This window comes from Pteropus medius, unplaced genomic scaffold, assembly GCF_902729225.1.
Source record: "Pteropus medius unplaced genomic scaffold, Ma_sr-lr_union100, whole genome shotgun sequence".
NCBI classification, from domain to species: domain Eukaryota; kingdom Metazoa; phylum Chordata; class Mammalia; order Chiroptera; family Pteropodidae; genus Pteropus; species Pteropus medius.
In genome coordinates, this window is record NW_024349798.1 from 15,889,644 (window position 1) to 15,914,196 (window position 24,553).

General features: G+C 50.0%; 1 protein-coding gene across 7 annotated transcripts in view; it reads right to left on the reverse strand.

Annotated features, from left to right (window-relative positions):
• Window positions 1–24,553, reverse strand: part of SYT17 (synaptotagmin 17) — a 59,518-nt gene that overhangs the window by 11,530 nt on the left and 23,435 nt on the right. For all 7 annotated transcript variants that reach the window (XM_039885439.1, XM_039885438.1, XM_039885443.1 and 4 more), the window contains 2 exons: window positions 17,303–17,423; window positions 14,931–15,086 (listed from right to left, as the gene is read on the reverse strand). In XM_039885439.1, coding sequence (XP_039741373.1) covers window positions 14,931–15,086; window positions 17,303–17,423 — 277 coding nt within the window. The remainder of the gene's footprint in view (window positions 1–14,930; window positions 15,087–17,302; window positions 17,424–24,553) is intronic.

Here is a 24,553-nt window from a genome sequence, read left to right on the forward strand (position 1 = left end):
GATACAAAGGAGTAAAAATTGTGCCGCTTTTTTTTTTTTCGGAATGCCGATTTTCACAAGTTCTCAAAAGTGACAAACGTAACTGCTTCGACTAAGCAGTCGCACTGCTAGGACTTTAGTTCAGTGGACACTTGGACACACAAGTGGAGAAGTATGTGCCTAGACCTTACTCTAATATCTCTAACTGCAAAAAAAGCAGAAATTAACCCCAATGTTACCAACGTGGGACTGATTCGATAACTTGTTCTTTAACTCATAGGCCCGATGGAATATCACGCAGCCCTCAAAAATAATTAGGGGGCTCTACTCTCCACATCAGCCACACGGATCTTGTTGCTTCTCCCACGTAAGGGACTGTGCACTTGACATTCCCTTTGGCTGGAACGCACTTGCCACAAACATCCACACAGCACACCCGTGATCTCCTTCATGTCTTGGCTCAAATGTCATCTCCGCAGGGCCTTCCCTGGCCACCTTTTAAAAACCTGCACGTTTGTGCCATCCCTCACGATCCCCCTTTCTCTGATTTAGTTTTCTCCTTGGTATTTAATGTCACCTCCACACGGCATAAGTTACTGCCCGTCTTCCCTCATTCAGGTATTAGTCTGACAAAACTGGGACCATCATCTCATTTGTTCACTGCTTTATCCACAGGGCCCGGCTCGCAAGAGGGATTTAATGAATATTTGCTGAACCAATACAGATATGCCAATATGGAAAAATGTTCAAGACGCATTAAGTGAAAAGAGCAAGTTGCAGAAAAGGATATATATTTTGGATGCTAACAACAGGGGAGAGAGATATACACGTATGCACACAGACCACATATATGCCTGTACGCATGCGCGCACATACACACGTACATGCATGAGGGCATATGTTCCTGAAGAAGGCTACGATAAATGGTTAACGGCAGTTACCCTTAAGAAGGGGGAATTAGGAATTTTTACTTTTTATTCTACTCTCTCCTGTACGGTTGTGAGATTATATATATATGTATTTTTTAATGATAACTATTAAACAGCCATCAGCTCTGCTTTCCCCATGTCACCCCTTCACGTCACCACATGCAGGTGACATGCACCCATGAACCACAAGTCGAGGGGGGAATAGACACCTGACTTCAAACTACTCTGCCGTTCTTCCCAGAGGGCTGCCGCCCCTGCCACCCACCCCCCTCCTGCTGAGCCAGCTGCAGGCCACCTGCCCGGAGGCCACACTGCCGGGCAAACAAGGCCTGTTTGCAGAGCAAGATGTTTCTGTCGCCCAAGTTTTTATGGGCAGAAACAGGGAAACCATTTGAAAAATCTGCACAGACGAGCAGAAATGCACTCGACAGGCTCTACCTCTGAATTCTTCCCACTCAGGCAGCTAAAGAGAAACCGCTGGGAATGATGAGAGATTAAAATGCCATAAGGAGAATAAACAAGCCTCACACAGGTGCACGACAGGAGCCGACTGGCTTGGAGCCCAAGCCAACCTGCCTTTCGGGGCTGCTGGCAGACGTCACCACCCCACCCCGCAATCTCCAGGGGGCTCGAGCTCAGGGTGTCTCGACCTCAGCCCCACCCCCAATGTCAAGTGCACATTCTCTGTGGGGCTGTCCTGTGCACTGAAGGATGTTTGGCACATCCCCGGCCTCTGCCTGCTAGATGCCAATAGCATCCCCTGAGGTGTGACAACTAAAGCTGCATCCAGACATTGCCAAATGTCCACTGGGGGACAAAACCACTCCTGCTGATAAACGCTGGTATAACTCCTTTTCTAGGTCAGCAGATGCCCGAGGCGTGCCAGCCAAAGGTATTTGGTGGATTCTCTGTAAGGACAGCTCTTGTTAGGTTGAATTCCCCAAACCTTTGTGGTGTGGGGTCCCTCATGCTGACAATGATCATGAATTCAGAGGCAACGGCGTCCAGGGAGGCAGAGAGCAAGCCTGTTCAGGGCCCACGCTGGCTCTTCTATTTGCCCACCTGGGTACCTGTGGCACCTGTGGCTGTGTAGTCACCACAGCCTTCTCTTCCTGGACACACAGCTGGACTACATTTCCCAGCCTCCCCTGCAGGGAGTTGTAGCCAGTAAAGTCTGGGCGGAAGAGGAAGTGATGTGCGTGACTTCCAGGCACAGCCTGTTAAAACTTCCCATGCAATTCTCAACTCTCTCTCTCCCCCATACCCCAGCTAGAGGTGGAACCCTCCAAGGCCCGAGAAGACGGCAGAGCCACAAGACGGAAGGGGCCTGGGTCGCCGAATCACTGCATGGAAGGCCACTCACGAAAAGACCCACAAAGGATCACTGTGCAAGCACGAAAGAAGCTTCGACTGTGTACACCGTGAAACCTCGAGGGCCGATCTATTACAGCATCCGGCCTTACCTTAGTACAGTGACTTTTAGCCAGTCACTTCTTCGAGCTTCAGTTAACTCCTCTGTAAAATGGAGAAAACACCGGGACCTCCCTGACTTGGTCGTCATGAGGATGGGCTGCGGTAGTGCTCGGGGCACTAACTGGAACAGAGCCGGCCGTGGGAAGAGGAGCGACCACAGAACTCCTGTCCTTTTGTGACTTCTTTCCCAAGTCACATTCAATAACTTGGAAAAGAGTGATTTATCCTGTCTTCCAATGTCTTAGGGACACATTGGTTTTAGGGACACCTCTTGAAGCTGAGGAAATTCACTTTATCATAAGGTTGTCCAGGCATCTCGAAGTGTCCTGGCCCCTCCTTACCAAAAAAGGCCACCGAGAGGCCAAGGTGACCACCCCACCTGCCTCTCCTCTGCTTCTCCAGTCCTGATAAAATGAACAAAATAAAATCTGAAAGCAGACACATAATGGGAACTTTGGCACCAAGCCAGGGGACATTATCCTGGGCCTGCTCTATAACTCAGGACCCTAACGGGAGTGGCCAGTTAAGCCCCGAAGACCCTCCCTGCCCTGGCCAGTGACGGAGGGAGGGCCCAGGGCTTTCTCCCACTGCGCATTCTCCACCCGACTGTTAGACTGGTTTTTTGTTCTGTTTTGTTTTTTTCTCCTGACAAATAATGCCCTTGCCTAAGGCCACCTCTAGAAATGATTGCCATTATAAGCCACTTACATTCTGTTCTGCTTTAACAAGGAGGTGGGGGTTAGGCAGGAACCCAGCGAAGCAGTTTTCATGTCAACTTACAAACAGAGTAAGGCAGAAAATTACACCCACTGAGCATCTGCTGCGTGCTGAGTGTCCCTACACACGTGTCATCTCACCCACGAGTCACGAAGGCAGGGAGAACATCTGTCTCGATGGCTTCTGCTTCCCCAGTGCCTAACACCGTGAGCGCATAGTAGGTGCTTAATAAATACCATCTGTGCTCCTTCCCATGGCCCCTACTTATCGCTCTGACCTCATTGCATAATTCATTCCCCTCCTTTAAGTGTGCTCTGGCCACTTTGGCCCTCTCCTTTGAACAAGAGGAGCTCGTCCTTGCCCCAGGCAGGGCCTGCGCACTTGCCACGTTCACCCCCCCATCTCTGCACCCCTCGCCCCGTCTCCCCTTCTCCTACTCTGCTGCCTCGCTCTATTATTATTTCTTTATTTCTCATCCCAGCTAGAATGCCAGCATGACGATGGATGAATTATTTCTGGAATTCTGCTGTTCCTCTGGCAACTAGTGCCACACCTCGACATAGTCGGGGCTGGATAAATGTTTAAGGCTGTGTGACCCAGAGGTCGAGAGCCCAGGTTCTGGACTCAGTGCTGGCCGGAAGCAGCCTGGATGCCGGCTCCAGGATCTCAGGTGAGTGACTCAACGCTACCGCTGCCTCAGCTGCCTCATTCATAAAATGATGATTCCCACCTCACGGTGTTGCCGCGAGGGTGAAATGAGTTCATCCCCGGGAAACACCTGGCGTGTGGTGCCTGGCACGTAGGAAGCACTGTGTACGCGTTCGCTATTACTATTGTTAAAAACTGAATGAACGACCCCGAGGCAGGTTTATTATACGCATCTGAGAGATGGAAAATGGGTCCTGCTGAAGATGATATAGCCACTCAGCTCTGGGAATCTGGTTTTCTGATTTCTAAGCCAAAGCTATTTTCACGACAGCCAAAGGTTTCCTTGAAATGTAGGGAGACCGGTGACTACTGCTTGGGCCCCGTAGACCCTGGCATTTTAAGGGTCGAGCCTTCTCCCACTGACAGGCGGCCCTGGGTCGGTGAAGTCAGGAGTGAAGTCAGGTGAACGGGAAGGATGTCTGGAAAGAACACTCATCGTTTCTGATTTGATTCCATGCACAAACCTTCATCTCACAGCTCCCCAGGCGCTGGCCTTGGCCACTGAGCCCGACTGCTGGCCGGCACTGAGGCACAAGGCAAGGCTGAACCCGGCCTCGGCTGGCGACCTTTCCCATGTCACCTCGCTCAGGCTCTGCAGGAACACCTGTGGTTGGATAAATCCCAGCCTCCCGATGCTTTCTGCCATGAGGATCTGCCCGGAATGAGGCTCCATCTGAAGGAACCAGAATCATTACACAGCCATGCAAATGCAGCAGAACCCCCAGGAGCCCTGGCAGCTGGCGCGGTGTTCAAAGGCTGTCACTGGAACCCAAAAAGAGTGTTTGAGACTCAGCCAAGTTTTACCGCCTGGGTGGGCTTGGGCAGCCTCAAGGAGCTCTCTGGAGGAGAGGCCGAGGTGGGGGTGCTGCTGTGGGCCCTGCTCTGCCGGGAGGGCCCCAGGGTGACAGGTCTCCACTTCTTTCTCCTGACCAGGTGGCTGGAGCTGTCTCTGTCCACATCCGGGTTCAACGCCGCAATCCACCGAGCCCTCCCCACCTGCCAGCTCTGCATGAAGCACACCGCAGACGTCATTTCCTTCCGTCCCCACGACACTCTGAGAAGTGGCGACTGAGATCTCCAGACAAGGAATTCCTGCTTCAGAGGACTTAAGTAACTTGTCAAGAAGACAGGAAATGGTCCTTTACGACTCACCCGCCAGCACGTTCTGCTGTCTCTGCCTCCAATGTCACACCCCGACTGCTGCTCCGAGACCCTCTGCCACCTCCCTGGTCCAAGCCACCGGGACCTCTGTCCTCAGCCAGCACCACAGCCTCCCACGTGGTCCCTGGATTCCCCTCTTGCTCTCCCATAACCCATCGTCCACTCGACAGCTGGAATATTTAAAAACAGTATCCACATCCTATCACTGGCCCGGTCGAAACCCTCCAAAGGCCTCTCGATGCTTTAGAACACACACACACACACACACACACACACACACACACACACACATCACATACTCTCTCTCTCTCTCTCTCTCTCTCTTCCAGGCTCTCCTTAGGGGTGCTGTGGGAGAGCAGAGGAAGGGTCTTGCTAGTCGGAGTGTGGTCCTCGGGCCGGCATTAGTGTTGCCTGGAGCTGATTAGAGACACAGATGCTCGGGCCCCATCCCGGGTGTACTGACTCAGAATCTGCATTTTAATGAGATCCCTAAGTGACTCATAGCACATCGAGTGTAGTGATTAAGAGAGGAAGGTTTGGGGACCAAGCAGCCTGAGCTGAAGCTCTCTGCTCAACCTCTCACCTGCTGGATGACTTTGCACAAGTGACTAGTCACTTCCTGTGCAGGGAAGAACTCACCTTACCCAAAGACAAGTCTCGGCTTTGCTCCTGGCTCCTGGGAGGGGGTCTCGGGGCCCCAGGAATGCCCTGCAAGAGTGTCTTTGTTTGCCTGAGGGCTTTGGCCACTGGACAGTGTAACAACCTGATTTATGATGGAGCTCTAGGCTCATGCGGTGTCACTTCAGACCCCTGGGGAAACTGATGGCTAAAGGTAGGAGCTGGACCTCCAGGATGCTCGAAGACTGAAGGTCATCCACCGGGCAGGGCAGCATGTGACTGAGCCCCAGTAAAACCTCTGGACATCAAAGGCTCGGCACACTTCGCTGCTTGGCAATGTCCTGTGCGTAGTGTCATCCTTAGAGACAGGAGGAGGTAACACCACCCACGGGGTAGTGACTGGAAGCTCCGCAGCTGGACCCCTTGTCTCCTTCCTGGGCTGATTTTAATTGTACCCTTTTGCCATCATAAATCTGTAGTCGTAAGTAGCGCTTTCCTGAGTCGTGCGAGGCATCCTAGGGAATTAGGGAACCGAAGGATGGTCACAAGGAGGCTGGTTCTGGGCACCCCTGAACCTGCGGCTGGCGTCTGAAGCGAGGCCAGCCTTGTGGGGACCATTCTTTTGAGTCACAGAGTCTGAAGCCAGGTCTGGCTGGCTTTGGCCACAGCACAATACTGCCTCCTCATGACTTACGAACGCCTTCTGGGAAGGGCAGGGCAGGAGTGCCTCTGCTGAGCTGGGGCCCGGCGGCCTGGGTCCTCTGGGGGGTTGAGTCACCCGCCCCCATCCCAATGCTCCCCATGGCTTCTCTTGCCTCCTGGGATTCACATGACATACATGTCAGACTTTCTGATATTACTCCATAGTTCTTTTTCCCCTTCGGTTCCTCTATTCCTCCCAACCTTTTCAGGGTTTAGACTGCCTAGCTTCTCCTGATCGGTCTTCAGGTTCACGAACTCTTTCCTCTGCCATCTCCATTCTGCTGTTGAGCCCATCCAGTGAATATTATTTTTGTTATTGTACTTTTCCATTCTAAACATTTCATTTGGTTCTTTTTTATATCTTCTGTTTTTCTGGTGATCTGCAGATCTTCTCCATCTTCCTATTCTTTTCAAGAGGGTTCACCCTTACTTCTTGGAGCATGGTTATAGTAATTGCTTTAAGGCCTTTGATAATTCCAATAGGCGGGTCATCTTGTGGTTGGCGTCTACTGATTATACTTCCTCTAAGAATTTGACAGATTTTTCTGGTCTTCGCAAATCAAGTCGTTTTGGATTGTATTCTCGACGTTCTAAATATTATGTGACGAGACTCCAGGTCTTGTTTAAATCCTGTTTAATGTGTTGGTTTTTTAGCTGTAGCAGGCAATGGACCAGGTTAGGTTCAGACCACAAGTTCTGGCCTGCTTTCTGTGGGCTGTTATTCCAACGTCAGTTTAGTTTTCAAAGTCTTTGCAGCGCTGTTTATATCAGTCCCTTGGGTGTCTCCCGGGAGCCAGCTCGGGGCCTGGGTGACAGTCTATCCTGTAGTTCAGTTCTCAAAGCCTCTGATGTACTGTTGAGGGCCATATCCACTCACGTGCAGCTCAGGACTAAGCCCAGGAGTTTACACCCAAGTATAGAGGATTCTGTCTTTCCTTTTTCTACATTTTTAAAATTTTATTTTATTTTTTATGAGATCCCTTCTTGAGCTGCTCGCCCCCTTTGCAATCTTACCACACTCTAGCTCTTAGGGGTCCATTTCATGGCCTTTTGGCTGAGGCTTTGGTGTCCCTCCTCTGTCCCTCACTTCCTATGACGGGTCTGAGTCTGGGGCCAAGTGTCTACCGCCAATGCCTTTGGCACAGGGCCAACCCCAGGGCACTGCTGGAAGCCCAAGTCGCTCTGGCTCTGTGACCGGGTTGGCACAGCTTTAGTGTCAATCCCTGGCTCCTGGACACTGGACCAGCTGGCATGTGGGGTGAGGGTGATTAAGTGAGAAGATGCTGGGGTTGACAACTGGAGGCAGCTGAGCTGAGCTACGAATCTCAAAAGTGCCAGCGTTTCAACTCTCGGACACACTGCGATTATTCCAACAGCAGACAAGATTTTCTAAGTGGCTAATTCTGGGATGCATGGGTCCACATGCTGATTTGCCTTTCATTGCCATAATATAAATGATTTGCTATATTTTACGCAAGAAGAAGTTGGGACTCAGAGAGGTGGAGTCATTTGCTTGAAGTCACACAGCTGGTTAACAGTGAGGCCAAGATTCAAACCCGTCTGTGTAATTCCAGCGTCCGCTCCTCTATGGCCGGGTCCGTCCATGTCATCAATATCATCATCATCCCAACCGTCGTATCTGGCAGTTCCTGGGCACTAACTATGTACACGGCCCAGTCGAAAGCTTTTTATATGAAGTACTGAGATTGGAAGGTTACGACGGAGGAGGAAACTGAGGGTCAGAAAAGAGATGTCATTTGCCCAAGGTCACACCCACTTGCTAAGTGGTAAAGGTGACATTCGAACCAAATCGCATCACACTCCAGTCCATACTCTGAATGGCCGTGCAGCCGTCTCTCCAGGAGGCGGAGCTGGGTCCGGTGCCCAGTAAGGAGAGCTGGGTGGGGAGAAGCCACGGGCTGCTGGGAGGCTGCAGAGAGGAGGCATGGCGTGGGTGGGCTCAGGCCAGATGCTGGGGCACATCTGTGCCCCAGAACAAACACACGGCATCAGGGGACTTTCTGGCTCTCGCAGAATGACTGTGGCCCTCGCAGACTGGCTTCCTGTGCTGGAAACCCTCAGCTTCTCCACTGTCCCGCTCCCAAACCCGACACGTGTTTTCAGCATGTCCTCTGGTGCCCATTCAGCCCTGGGGTCTTCCCAGGCTACAGGGTGGCAGCCCTGTGCCCCGGACCTGCCACCTCACTCTCCGCCACGCCTCCCCGCCCAGCTCATCTCACCAGCAGATTCAATGAACCGATGTGTTGCTACAGCTGCAGAAAGCCAGGCAATTATGGAAAACAGACCAGGTGCCTTGGAACTCACTCTCACAGCGGGGCCGGGGAGGCCTCCGAGCAGACAGCGGGGTGGGCGGAGGCAGAACGGTCCAGGCAAACGCTCGCCAACCCAGCTGCACAGAGGGCCGCCGGGAGCGCAGAAAAGTACAGCCCCTCCCAATGCAGATGCCCCGGCCGACTCGGTTCTCTGGGCTGGGGCCTGGGCATCGAGACTTTTAAGTCCCCACATAATACGATCGGGCAGACGGGTTTAGGAAATCGGATGACGTGCAGAGGGACGGATCACTGCTAGAGAGTCTGACGGTCACCCTCACCATCGGCGCCACTTGGGTGCTGTCAGAAATGCAGAATCTCAGGCCTGCCTCAGACCAACTGGGTCTGAATCTGCATTTTAACAAATCCCAGAGAGATGCCTACGCATGTTAAAGTTTCGGGCCCCAGGTCTGCCGGGCCTAGCTAGAGACACTAATAGTTGTCATTTGGTGCCTGGTTTCCCTTCTTGGGTGTCCCCAGGTGCCCAGCCCCGGTTATCACTGATGGGTCCCCTTCGAAGCCTGTGCCCGGGTCAAGTCCTGCAGCAGCTGCCTTGAGAAAATCTTAACAGGACGGGTGGGCAGTGGGACGTGGGTCTTCCATGCTGACCCCTGGTGGCCTGTTAGCTCCCAGGCTGCAGAGTGAAGTAAGCCTCGATCTCTCTTCCAGACCTCAGTTTCCCTTCTGGGCCAGAGCCTGCCTGATCTCTCCTCAGCCCCCTACACCTTTTAGCTCCTGGCTCACGCATCACGTCACTCAGACAAGGCTGGGGACTCTGCAATATGTCCCGCTTCTGTCCTTCATGACCCTGAGACCAAGTCACAGTTAAATCATCACTGGTCTGGCATGTAATCAGTCTGTCTGCCCTGGCTCAAATTAAGCTCGAAGACAACACATGCCATGAATGTCCGTTTCCCTACTGAATATGTAGCATCTAGTGGACAGTGCCAGGCACACAGGAGGTACTCAAAAGAATTCAATCCGTGGGAACCGACATCCGGTCAGCTCCTGCCCCATGGAGCTGGACCCCACCCCTGCCCCCGCCATCAGAGGCTGCGTGTGGGCCGCGTGCTCCCTCCCACTGCTGCTTCTTTCAGGCACTGGGAACCTTTCAGAAGCCAAGTGCCTCTTGACCGAGTTCACCAGATGAAGAAGGGCTTTGCTCTTCAGAAGGCCAGGAAGCCCAGGTGCTTAGGGGGTACTGAGGCAGGCACAGGGCTAGAGGCGCATGACAGAACATCGAGCCTTTCACTTTCTCCAAAACTTCACCTCCAAGTAGACAGAGGGTCTTCCTCTGATGTGGGGAGGGAGGGGGTCAGGAAGACAGGACGATACCCCGCCCAGGTAAGTCTGTTTTCAATTCGCTTTTCTGGGTTTGCCACAGAATCTCAGGCTCTAAGTTGACAAAGTGGGTAGAATATATATTTAGTTATGTATCTATCTCCCACCTCTTTTCAGAAAAGCCTTAAGGTGGCATCTGGCTGCGTCTTTCAAGTAATAATAATAGCTAATACTTATGGAGCACTTTCTGAGCCAGCACCATTCTCAACCCTTACAAATATTAAGGCATTCTGGAGTTGACAGCAACCTGAGAAAGTAACGATAGGTGTGCAGAGGGAGGGACCGCCATTTTATAGATGAGGAAGCTGAGGCCCAGAGAGGCCAAGGGAAAGGCCAAGGTCACAGAGTAAAGTGCAGGCATCTGGCTTGAGGGCCTGGCCCCTAAGCCCTGTACTTACCCTCAGAGTAGCCATGAAAGCATGGTGACTTGTCTGTCTCTGGGAGAACGGTCTGCAAGGGGCCAGGCTCAGTGTCTACGTCCTACTCAGAGGAATTCTAAGCTCCGCAGAGCTCAAGGTGCATTTCTTTTCTTTTTCTTTCTTTATTTTTTTGAATCGTGGTAAAATGCACGCAACATAACAGTTAGCGTTTTAACCACTTTTAGGTCTACCATTCAGCGGCAGGACAATGGACATTGCTGCGCGTCCATCAAGGCCATCCACCTCCAGAGTGTTTTCACCACCCCCAGCGGACTTCGTACCCCCTGACCACCCCCTGACCACCCTCACCCCAGTCCTGATAACCTCTATTCTTCCTGTCTCTATCAATTTGACCCCTCTAGGTACCACATCCAAGTGGAATTATACGGGATTTTCTCCTTTCAGATCTGGCTTATTTCACTTAGCATAATGTCCTCAGGGTTCATCCAGGTGGGCGGGGGGCAGGTGTCAGAATGTCCTTCCTTTCAAGGCGGAATAACATCCCACCCACAGGGACAGACCATTTTGTTTATCCACCCGTGGATGGACAAGCGGGTTGTCGCACCTTTCAGCGACTGTTAATAAGGCTGCTGGGAACACAAGTGTACGAATGTCTGTCTGAGTCCTGCATTCAATTCTTTGGGGCACATACCCAGAAACAGGATGGCGGGATGATACGGTGATTCTCTCTTTAATTCTTTGAAGAGTCATCATCAAGCTGCCATCATCATTCCTTCCTTTCTTTCCCTTTTTCCCCCCGCTACTTCCAAGCACAGCCCGGTCCCCTCGGTGGTCAAACCCCACTCTGCTCTCCCAGAAGGACGGTGTGCTGCTATCTCAGGAGTCAGAAAAGCAATTTCCTCCCTCTTTTTTAAGCTTCAGCTGCAGAAATCACCTGACTGAAAATTATAGAAGAATCCCACACAGGAAAGGAACGGCTCAGAAAGCCCAGCGCGCCAGCTAATTACAGGCTTTTACCGGAATTCTCAGAAAACGCTTCAATTGCTTAAATCAACCTGACTTTTGTTATGAAGTGTTTGGAAACAAGCTAATGGGCTGGGTGTCAGACCCTTAGCCTAGAGGTGACAGCTCTTTCCCTTAGCTGATAAACAGAGCGAGTCAGAACCTTATGGACTCGAATTCGGGAAAACTACAGCTTTGCCTAGAGATATACCAGCCAATGGCACTTTTTTTACTCCAGACAGTGCCCTGCGCATGCCTTGGACCCCAGCTTGGACCTTAGAGGTTCAGTCAGAGCCTCTAGGGCTGAGTCTGGCCACTGGTAGCATTTTAAAGCTCCCAGCTGATGCTGAAGTGCAGCCAGGGTTGAGAATTTCTTATCTAGGGGGCATGGAGGCCTACGAGCCTTTCTCCTTTATAGAGAACATTTTCACATTTTCAATGGGCTTTTAACCCTGAGGTGGGGGCCCCAAACCCCACATTTAAATGACAGAAACAGGTCTTGTCTGATGGGCGCAGCTGATAAATGCCACCTCGAGTGTGGTGGGTCGGATAAGAGATGTATGAGGGGTGAGGGGCTGGGAGAGTCGCTCTAGTGTGAGGCTTCTGCCTTATGGGGTTCACACATGGGTTCGAAAACCTCTGAATTATATGTGAAATTTTCTGTCCTGTGAATTTTTCAGAGTTCTTGTCGCATTCCCTGAAGCGCTGTTGTCCATACCACCCCCTCCAACCCCAGCGAATAACCTCTGCTTTTATCAGAGGAGACCACAGGATGGTATATAGCACAGTCATTAAAAACAGAGTAAGATGGCTTCGTATTGACATGGACCTGGAGGGGCTGAACATTCATGGTGAACGACATGCAAGCGAGTTGCAGAGTGATGTCCACAGAATGGTCTGGAAAGCTCCACAGGAGCAGAGACGGTCTGTTTTCTTCGCTGCTACATTCCCAGCACCTGGAACCAGAGCCTGGCACAGAGGAGGTGCTCGCTACGCGCTTCCCGAATCGATGAACACCTGCGTAAAGGAGCCGGCTCCTCTACGCGTAGGTGATGTGTGAGAACAAGGTAAGAAGTGTGGAGTGGCACAGACCAGGACGTTAAAGGTGCTGACTTCGGGGAGAAGGGACTGGAAGGCGGGAGAGGAAGACAGTAACACTTCCTCTGAGTGACAGTCAGCAGTAACTGAGCGCTCGCTACGAGCTAGGCGCAGTGCTCGGCACTGATTGTGAATTCATCTCGTTCAGTCCACGTAACGATCCTTTGAGGTGTCCTGGTATGGTGACGCTCACTTTACAGAAGAGAAAACCTGAACACACAGATCTCGTCCAAGGCCACAGAGCCGGGAGCCAGGTGCTGCCCCCACAGCCCATGCGTGCCGCCCCTCTGCTCTCTGACCCCCGTCCTCACACACGCGTCTGGGCAGCACCACTCATTATAACAAGCATGTGCTGCGTTGGTCATAAGGTTCGACAGTGTCAGCCTCTCGATGCTGCTCCCCACCTCAGACCACCCTGATCTAAACGTCTGGTCCTTTACTGTTAGTAGGGGCTTCGGAATCAATGTTTCATGCTTGGATCTGGTCTTGGTGCAATATAGAGCTGACTCTAGAACAAAGTGGGATCTGGGGTGCTGACCCCCATGCAGTCAAAACTCTGCGTGTAACCACAGCCGAGGATTCCTAACCGCGGATCGAAAACACAGGCGATCTCGAACGACATGGGTCCACTTATACGCGAATTTTTTTCAATAAATACTTACTGAATAAAGTATAAATACGCATTTATTGAAATGAATCATAAGTTCTTATTGAACAAATAAGGTTCAACTGTAGTTCCCACTGCCTGCCCTCCACCGTTTACGGATTCGATGGAACCACAGCCTTCGGGCTTGACCTGAAATCTTGGGGAGAGTAAGGACCTTGGACAGCAGCCGTCACAGACCGCTTTGGCTAGGGCTGTATATCTGCTTAAGGTAGGCATCCTCTCATGGGTTGAAGACTCTCCGGGTTTCAGGCCCTGAGAAAGCCCAGAACCAACCTGCCTGGAGGGGTCTCGGAGCAAAGAACATCTGAGAACTTGGTACTGAGAAGCAATAAGTTCTTGCGGAGGAAGCTGTTCATGCAAGGCTGTTTTGGCCGTGGCCCGATTTTCTGGGACACCTGCAGCCAAGGATGCTACAGTAGATCGAAACCGATGAGAGCTTCCAATTGCTCTGGAGATGGACTCCCCAAAGCATGATGTCAGATCCCTGACGCCAGCACCCCCTGGATGCTTGAGGAAATGCAGATCCCTTGATTTTTGGAACTAGCAAGACCAGAGCTTGAATCCTTACTCTACCAGCGTGAGACCCTGGGAGAATAGTTTAGGTTTGAAGTCTCAGTCTCTAGCCCTATAAATTGATGAGGATGATACTGACTTGACAGGGTAGGTTGCAAGCAATGTTAGCGGTAACACAGGTGAAGCCCCTGCTGTGAACAGGACACAGGAAATAATCCTCATCACTTATATTAATTCTAACCATGTCGTGGTGGGCAGCTTCTAAAATAGCTCCCAACGGGCCCTGCCTCCCAGTATTCATGCCCAAGTGAGCTGCTTCTAATAAAAGTGAAAGGATGTCATTTCTGAGATCAGGGTACAAAAAGACTCTGGCCCCCAACTCGCTCACTCTAGCTCCCTCGCATTGCGAGTTGTCCTGTGCAGAAGCCCATTTGGTGAGGAATTGAGGAAGGTCAATGGGCCAGCACCCAAGAAGGAATCAATGCTCCTCAGTCCACCAGCCTGCAAGGCCCTCAATCCGGCCAACAGCTGTGTAAGTGAGTTTGAAATCAGACCCTCCGCTAGTTGAGCCTTCAGATGACACTGCAGCCCCAGTCAATACCTTGCCCGCAGCCTGTCAGAGAACCTTGGCTAGAAGCACCCAGCAAAGCTATGCCTGGATTCCTGACTCATGGGAACTGTGTGGTAATAAACGTTCGGTGTTTTCAGCCACTAAATTTTAGGGTGATTTGTTACACAGCAGCAGATCACTAATATACCCTGGGAACGAGAGATTCAATTCAACAAGAGAGTGGCATTTAAAGCCTCTCGTTAAACACTAAGTCCTCTGAGAAGCCTTTCAAAATCCCCCTCTCTGAGTTAGGGGACCCTATTTGAGACCTTACAGTCTCATTTCCCTATTAGACTGTAAGCTACTTGAGTCCAATCAGCAAAGCTGATAAGTGAGCACTTATTATTATTCCAAAGCTGTAAGTCGCTTAATCTTTACAACAAACCTACAAAGTATTATTATCACTCACATCTTATAGATGAAGAAACTGAGGCTCAGAGGGGTTAGGGAACTTGTCCAAGGCTTTAGTAATTATGAGGAAGTGCCAGGAAATCTGACTCCAGAATTCACATTTGTAACAATTATGCTATCATGGTTCTGATTCTTGCCCCAGTTCACAGACGGTAAGTGGATTCAAACCCAGGTGGCTGAACGCCGGAAACGAAGTTTTTAAATAGTACTCTCTCTGGGCGCCTTTTCCCTCTAGGATAGTAAGGTGAACACAACCCACCTGGGGTCATCACGGTCTGGGACACTACCTACCTGTAAACACTAGGCTGGCGTTTTCCAGTTCTTCTTGAGGAACTTTGAAGCTGAAGGATTCATTGTAGAAAGGATCGATTGTGCCTCTTAAGAAAGATGTCTTCTTTGTTTTCACAAGCTTGAGTCCATGTACCAGCTGAATTTTCACAAAGGGGTCTGAGGATGGGAAACAACATCACAGAATGAAACCCAATCCATCCATCCATTCAACTTCGCATCCATCCATCCTTTAACCCTTCCTTCTTTCTTTCCTTCCTTCCTTCCACCCACCCATCCATCGACCCATCTTCCCATTTATCTGACAATCCGACCACCTACCTATTTTTCCATCTCTCTATTTCTCTATCAGTCCATCCATCTTTCCATCTATCAGTCCATCTGCCCCTCCTTTCATGCATCCATTTTCCCATCTATCCATCTATTAATTCCTCCTTTTCCCCTTCTAGCAGCTTCTGTGTTCGTCCTTTCCTCTCTTCCTCCAGCCATCCGATATTTCTCGAGCTCATCCCATGTGTCAGGCATTGTGTTCATTTTATGGATCAAGGGAGTGAGGAATCAAGATGACAAATGATTTGTTTGAGATCTGACTAGTGGAGGAAGAGCCAGACCGAGAAACTGTGCTGGCTTTCTGTCCTGGAAACCTGTTCATGTGTCAGCGAGCCCACAGCCCACACATAGGAGAACAGAGACGGCAGAATTATAACTACCGTTCTTAGATCACTTTACAGTTTACAAAGAGACTCATGTACATGATCTAACTGAATAGTGTTATTATGCCAGTTTTTCAGATGGAGAAACTGAGGTTTATAGAGGTTAAGTAACTTCCCCAAGCCCCATCATTTGCAAGCAGTAGAAATGGGGTTTGGTTCCAGGCAGCTTGACCCGAAAACCCTTAATCATTTTATCATGCCGATTCCCCCACTGTGGTGAGTGTGAAATTCTCCAGCCTAATACCATTCCCTCCACTGGCCTCTTCGAAACCTGTTTCTGTCGTGAGGTTTTTGAGAATGCAAACCGTCTTTTAAATTCAGCTGTCATCTTATAGTAAAAGGAATTTACTTCAGCTATTGCATTTAGAGAAGGCGGTATTTCCACCACGGAGCTGAACAGATCCCAGCAACCATGGCTGCTTATGATAATATCCTTTGCCGTCATGGGAGAAGCTACACACGGAAGGAATGTAACCTCTTCCATGTCATTAAAACTCATGTTTGAATTGGTTTGCTCTAAAGTAGATGCTTTAAATACGATAGTCTTTTCAGAGCTGGGACGTACAAAGATTTATGGTACACTTGAAAGGAGCTGGGAAAAAACCTTAGGGTGTGTCCACCAGTTAGCTGATTAGGCTGCATCAATGCACAGTACCGCCACCTGGAGGATGGTGTCTCTATTGCAGGCATAACATTTGAGAAGTAACTTCCCAGCGGCGTGAATACACAGAGGATAGAGATTTCAGTACTTATCACACCTGATCTCTGTCCAATCCCAATTCAAATGCAGTTATGAGACGGCATCATCCACCTGCTTCGTTTTAAGAGATATCACATCGTTTATTTTTCCTCTTGAACTAATAACATCCTAGTTCTGGATGCTAGCTCCCCTCAATGGGGCTTATCTTTTTTACCCCCCAATTTGTATGTTTTATGCCCATAAGGCGGCCAGGGGTAGGAGTGCCAAGCCACGAGCCAGGCGACACCAAGGAGCTTTCCCTTGGTGGGAGGGCACGCTGAGTTCTCGGGTCTGCCCCACCAGGGGGCTGGTTTCCGGGCAGGCTGTCATGGGCACCACGCGGAAGGCTTCGAGGGGCACTGGCGGTGGGCTCAGGTGAAGGATGCACACTTGTGGAGTCACAGGTGGCAGGGTGGCTCCTTTTCCACGAGCAGAGGCTCTTCCACAGACCGTGCCGCCTATCCATGCAGCCGTTCTCGTCAGTAAGGACCTTGGTGAGGTTCCAAGTGATGGCATTTCTCAGGATGCCCTTCCATTTGGGCTGGACTTTCATCCACTGCCACAGCAGGTGGCCACCGTCTTGCTGTATGTATCAAATCTGATGTTATAGCCGGCAGCAAACGCTCTGACCTTGGCCTTAGTCCCCCCGGCCCCCGCCTCCTGAACTGGTTGCTAGGATCCGTAGACCTCACTCGGCACGCTGTGTGTGCAGGTCGACGAGCTGACTGTAGCTTACGTCTATGTTGCCTCATTGCCTGGCTACGCCGGTGACGATGTACATGAAGCCCCTGTACTTGCCCAGGTTAACCATGCCCTGGGTCTTGTCTTATTAATAGTATCCAGAACGCAGAAAAAGAAAATTGGATCCAAATAAACGGATGCCCCGTTAAAAGCAATGGGGGAAGGAAGGGGCCACACCATACCTGAACCTTGGCTCACGTCTGTCTGAAGAAGCTGCTTGGCTCGAATGACATCCACGTTCAGTCTCCCAGCACTTGGGAGATAATTAAGTGACAGCAGCAGCTCCCCCAGCTCCACTTCATTCTGTAGAGAAAGGAAACGATTAGTAAGTTGCTTTTTCTCTTTTATTCTGCGCCTACGATGCCGGGAACGGATTCCGGCAGCTCACACGAGGGCTTCAGTGGGTGCATGAGTTGACCGTGGGCGCCTTTTTCTTTGACTTCTTTGAGCCTCTGTCCCCAAGGATTTTCTGTTATCTCAGAAAGTTCCTTCTGCTCTCAGGACACTGAAGGGCACGACAACAAAGCAACAGCAAAAGCCTCAGCGACGGGAAAGGCCACGTCAAGTTCTGCGCTAAGCGCTTTTCACGTAATAACTGGTTCGATCTTCATCACGAGTCTGAGAATTTAGTATTACTCCCATTTAAAGGATGAGGAAACTGAGGCTCAGAGGGGTTAAATATATCCCCAAGGCCGCACGGCTAGAAAGTGGTAGTGCTAGCATCTGGACCCAGCTCCTCTGACTACTATGGTTAATAATTTGGATTTCTAAAGCAAGTTAGTGAGAATTCTCCTTACGAATAACATTACGCTCACTTGTTTGCATTCTTGGTTTTCTGTGTGTGTGTGTTAAGTGGTGAAGACAATGCTGGCTTCTCCCGTAGGCAGAACGGGGGTGTGCTCCGGGCTCCCTAGAAGCAGAAAATGCCCCCACCTCCACTTTAAATAAAAAAGGAGAGAAGTATTATGCTTGGCAAGAATTTGATATGTGCTATTTCAGAAATAATACTGGCAGAATCACTGTGAGGAAATTAGACCCTCCTGTGATTTATAGTGGAGAATTATTATCTTGAACGGCATGTGACGAGACACTCCATAATCTTCGGGGCTTGGGGTATCAAGGGCATACCTTAACTCAACCCTGAAGACAGTGGAGGGTCCTCACTACTTGCAGGGCCCCTGCCCCGGATGGAGTGGCACATACATCCACAGGGACATGAAAAAATGCAGCTCTCAACAAGCCGAAGGCAAAGATGTTCCTGGAGGGCTCCTGAGGCCAATGTCCCTAAAGTGTCTGATGCAACATTTAAAGGCACACCAGCAGCCAGCTGGTAAGGAACTTAGGCTACGGGAACAGAAAGCAGGACCGTCTAGTCCAGCAGCTCCCCAAACTGATCCCCCCGCCCCCACCCGAAGGGTCATGGGATTTACGGCGATCTTTGTGGACACCCATGCAGTACCGGCACATTAAGCTTACATCAACCTGGGGTTGCACCACCCCCCACCCCCAGGGGCACTGGAATGTCTGCAGACATTTCTGGTTGTCACGGCTGGGGAGGGGCTTGCTACTGACATCTAGTGGGCGGAGGCCAGGAATGCGGCTAACATCCTGCCCTACCCGCAACACAGAATGATCTGGCCCGACACACCAACAGTGCCGAGGTCGAGAACCCTTAACTAAGCCTGTGAACCTCGAGCTGATCCAGTCACCTCTTATACATGATCCTAGCCCGCACGAATGTTAATAGCAACTGAAGATTCCATTTTTCTCCAGACCGGAAGAGGCCAAAGCACCAGCTACGAGCCAAAGATCGAGCTATGGTTTCCATCCTTCCGCTTCCTCCTCAGGGCTTTCTTCTCCGCTGGGAGCGGGAAGCCAAGCGCCAGACACAGAGCTCCTCCCAGGACGTGGGTCTGGCTGTCCCAAAGGGAAGAGATTGCTTATTCTAGGAGGCTCTCCAACTCTTCGAAGTATCCCTTCTCCTACCCAAATTTAGTCAGAGAAGATCATCATGTTGGAACTGGAATAATTTGGTCCAATATTCTTATGTTTATAAAAGAAAACAGAACCGAGCCATCCCTTCCTTCCCTGCTTAATATCCTCCATCCCTCAGAATGAAATACAAAATCCTTAGCCTAGTCTGCAACAGGGTCTGTCAACCCTGGCACTCCTACCGTTTGGGGCTGGGTCATCCTGTGTGCAGGTGGGGAGTGGGTGGGGGAGGTGGCAGGAGGACTGTTCTGTGCACTGCAGGATGTTTAACAGCAACCCCCGTTTTTACCCACTATTTGCCAGGAGCATACCACCCCCAGTCGTGACAATCCAAAAATATCTCTAGGCATTGCCAAGAGTCTCCTGAGGGAAAAAGCGCCCAGTTGAGAATCACGGGTCTGCAAGATCTAAATAACGTGGCCCCTCTCTACATGTCAGACCTCATCCGCCAACCACAGCTGTGTTCTTTCTGCTCCTGGAAAACACAAAACCATTTCTAGTCCCGGGGCTTGTGTCTGCTGTGCCCTCAGCTTGGGAATTTCGACTCAAATGTCACCTCCTCGTTTAAGTTTTCCACAACTGCCGAATGGAAAACAGTTCTCTGCTTCCAGTGCTTTGCATCACACCATTTTCTTCCACGGCTCTTTGTCCTTATTGGATATTTTCTCATTCTCTGCTAAGGCAAAGACAGTGTCCAAATCTCCACTATAATCATAGCACTTAGATAACTTCAATCCAGAGGGCCACGAGGACAAACTATGCAGCCCCCGACATTGTGGCTCATCGCTGCCACATCTCCGTAGGAGAGGGGTCATCAGCATGACATCTGTCACCCACCCTGTCCAACCTCAAGAGAACAGAAGTTGAGGTGGGAGTAGGAACCTCTACTGCCACTCGTTCCCTTCCAAGGCAATGTCACAAATAAACAGGCCTTGTTTCCTTTTTAAGAGCCCGATGAGCTTAATTTGGTTGAACCACGGCGGGTAGCTTGGGAGAACCAGAATAGACTGTAAATTACTCAAATGAATCCAGACACCAGCCACTCCGCAAGCTCCTAGCAGCCGGCTTGTGGGAACGCTCCGCTCTCTTCCCAGACAAAAATTCTCTCTCCCTGCAGCCTTTGAACAAAGCTAAGTTCTAATCAATAAAAAGAAAATCAAAGAAAACCATTTGGGACAAAAGGCACTTTTTGGGGAAAAACAACAGCCCGGCTCTCCTCCTGCCATACTTCCTCTTGAAGTGCTTCTAAAGGGCACACTCTCTCTGTCGCACCGAGCGGACCGTTTCAGGTGCGTGCACACGACGACTTTTACCAATGCCCGAGTGCAGCTGCTCCCAGCTCCCCTACCTTTGTTCTCGTGGGTTGGGAGAAACATTTTATCTCTTCATTTACTGCACAAACATTAAAACAGGAATGCGTGGGGGGAGGGGAGCAGATGCAGCCACCATCCTAGCACTATACACATCTCATCAAATGCTTCCTTTCCTCAGGTTCTTTTCCAGATCTATATCAGAACTAGATTTGCAGAGCTGCGCTGACCACAGAGTCGAATTTTGAAACCCTCCCCTTGCTCCTTAAACTTAGGTAGATACACATTTTCCACGTTACTACTATTTAGATATGTAAAGTATCATTTTTAATATCTGCACAGAATATCCCATTTGTCTGAAATACTTTTCCTTTTTCCTATTGCTAGGGGCTTAGATTATTTCTAACCACCCAGGGTGGGATCAAAGCATATATCATATATAAAAAATATCCAGATCTTTTTCTGCCACTCGATATGAATTGCCAGAGCGTTAGCCAAAAGGTCTGAACTTCAAGGCCACTGGCAGAGGGAGACGGAAGTGTCCCCACATCACCGGCACCGGGAATTAGCATTCTGACAAACGGGCGTGGGACCACCGTGGTCGCTAAAATATTTATTGTTTGCATTTCGTTGAATACCTAGTCATATATCGATTTCAGTAGGAATGCTTGACATGCCCGTGCTGTGGCTACAATCCACATTTTTGCACTGGATTGTATCTGCCTGTTACTGTCAGGCTTTCTAATTATTCCTGTCCATGGATATCTTATTGTGGATTTAGCTTGTACTTCCCTGACTGCTTAAAAGGTTGAGCATCTTTTCATATTTATCAGCTATTTATGCTTTTTTCTTCTTTGAAAACCCTGTTTGTTTCATACTGCTCATTTTTTCTATTGTATTTATTTTTCTTATTAATTTACAAAAAGGCTTTTAAATATTATGGATACTACTAAATTATTCACCAGTTATGTGTTATTATGGCTTGAATTCTGTCCCCTCGAAATTTGTATGTTTAAGTTCCAATCCCTCGTATCTCAGAATGTGACCTTATTTGAAAATAGGGTCTCGGCAGATGAAATTAGTTAAGATGAGGTCACACTGGAGGAGGGTGGCCTCTAATCCAATATGACCGGTGTCCTTAAGAAAAGGAGAAACTTGGACACAGTTTCAAGCACGCAGAGAGAATACCAAGTGAAGAGTGGACTTATGCTGCCACAAGGAGCGGCCAGAAGCAAAGGGGAAGGTCTGGACAGCTCCTTTCTAGAACCTTCGGAGGGTGCGTGGCCCCACCAACACCCGGACCTGAGACTTCCAGCCTCCCGAACCGTGAGCCAGTCAACTTCTGTTGTTGAAGCCACGCACTTAATTTGGGGTACTGTGTTACAACCGTCTTAGCGAACTCTTACTTGCGTGTAGTGAATGTATTCTCCCAGTTTGTGGGTTGGCTTTTAATTTTTTACCGTATTTTCTGATGAGCAGAATGCCTAATTTTAACATGGTAGAATGCATGCATTTTTTTTTTCCTCTACGGTTTATACTTTATGGCTTTGCTAGAAATTCTTTGCTACACTAAAGTCACACAGACAATCTCCCTTTTCTCCCTAAAATTTAAAGTTTGGCCTTTCAAATGGAAGTCCTCCGGTCGTCTGGACTTGACTTTGGCGTGACGGAAGGCTCTCTTTTCGTTTTCGAGGTGGTGACCTTCCTTTCCGCGGTCTCTCTGCCCCCCGAGGCTGTGAGCTCACTGAGGGTAGTGATCTGCTGTTACTTCAGTCCCTGTCCCCACATATGGGACACACCCTCGGTGAATGTTGGCCAAGAGAAAGGTTTGTTTCTATCCTTCGTAAGAAGCTACACCTTCCAGGAAGGAATTCGAGAGAAGCTCGATCTTTTGATGTCTGAGATTTTACGTGTAGACTCAATGGCCATCCAAGTTAGATCAACCTCCTTCAGAGCCACTCAAGCTTCTCGAAAGAGATATTGATTCTGTCCCAAACTGAGCTCCCAGCGTTGCAGAGACAGCTGTTTGGCAGACTGCTCCAGAACATGCAATGTTTCAAGGCAAATCTGAAATGATGGGCATGCAGCCCGGCCTCCAGCTACCTACCTAATGTTCATAACGAAGGACCAGCAGTGGACAGATTATGTCACAGTGGGTCCCCCTGAGTAGCAGCTGTAGCAGCCAGGATAGCCCAGGGTGCCTACAAGGAAGTGGCTGGGAGAAGCTCTGCTGGCTGCAGGAGGGCTTTCAAGCCAGCAGGGTCCAGCCCCCAGCCCCTCCTCTGTGTGCGCTCCCCATTTCTGCATGGGGAGCCCCCTCTGCTTCTCTGTGTCTCACCAAACCCGACCCCTCAGTCAACAGATATTCAGAGAGTCTCTACTACGTGTCGGGCTAGCACACAGTAGGTACACGATAGCGATCCACTGGCTGGGTGACTGTGTCAGTTACAGAGGATGAAGGAGTGGGCAAGACAGGCGAGGTCCCTGTAATGCAGCTCCTGAGGGTAAACATTATTTAATTAACTATTATGTATAACTAATTAATTGTGAGGTGGCTTAATTAGCGCGTTGGCAGGTGCTGTGGGAACTGATCTTCCTGAGACTTCCCTGTGGAAGCCGGAGCAGGAGTTAGAGGGCCAAGGAGCAGACACACTGTACAACCGAGAAGGCCAATACAGACAGTGAAGGGGAGACGAGGGGCGGGCCGGGGGTGTGTGCACAGAGCTGAGGCCGGGGAAAAGGCAGGTGCACTCACGCCTCGCTGCCAGGTAAGGAGTCTGGGCTCCCCTTGAGGAGCAGGGAACCACAAAAGGCTTTATGCGGAGTCTCCTGAACAGATGGATATTTTTTAAAAGGTCCCTCTGGCTGCACCTCCTTCCTCTTTTGATGGTTCTGGCCATCTCTCCTTCCGACTCTCTCTCATTCATGGTGTAATTATTCGCTGCTCTGCACCTCTGCTAACAAACTCTCACTTTTCATGCACTATAATTCCTGCGGAAAAGGACCGTATCTTCCATGTTCTCACCTAACTCTTCCGCTCTAGTAACTGGAGGCGGCATGGTTGGGGTGTGTTGAATTTTATCTCCCAAAAGATATGGTGAAGTACTACACCTGGCACCCGTGAATGTCACCTTATTATTATTATTTTTTTTTGCAGATGTAATCAAGTTAAGAGGAGGTCACACTGAAGTAGGGTGGGCCCTAAATCCAGGATGACTGGTGTCCTGAGAAGAGGGGAGACAGACAGAGAGGGAGACACAGAAGGAAGAGGGAACATCACGTGCCGACAAAGGCAGAGATCGAGGTGATGCATCTGTGAGCCAGAGGCAGAGATCGAGGTGATGCATCTGTGAGCCAAGGAACACCAAGGATGGCCAAACAACCAGGAGTTAGAAGAAAAGCATAGAACAGAATCTCCCTCGGGGCCTCCAGAAGGAACCAGCCCAACTGACACCTTGATTTTGGACTTCCGGCCTCCAGAACCGGTGAGACTAAATTCCAGTTGCTTCAGCCATCCAGTGTGTAGAGATTTGTTATGGCCGCCCCAGGAAGTACAATAGTGGATTAAGCAAAGGGCTGAGCCACAGACCTGCATTCCAGTGCCAAATCTACCATATAGAGCGCCTGGGAAGTAGTATTTTAAATGGTCTCCCAGAAATACTGGTAACATGGGTGTCTGAAGGGACAGCATCAGGCAAGATCACTTAGGGATCTTTAGTCTAGCCCACTAGAAATCTCCACGTGGATGCGTCATGGTCACCCTTAACACCTCACACACCAAACTGAACTCATTACCACCCCACACCATCGCCACCTGCTCCTCCCCGACACTGTGCAGCACTCATAGCCACCAAACCCCTTAATGTGACAAACTGAGCAAGGTCCTGGTGGCCCCTCTCACTCTTTTCCCTCATGTCACTTTCAACTAAACATCCTCCAAGCTCACCCACGGCCCTCGGTCACACCTGGACGCCTCGCCCGCCACAGTCATGGTCACTAAATAAGTTAATAACCACAGCAGAAAATATTGACTGAGCATGTGGCATGCATCATCTCATTCAGTTCTCCAATGAATCCTTTGATGGTGCTGATGATGATGTTGGTGGTGATGATGATGGTGATGGTGCTGTT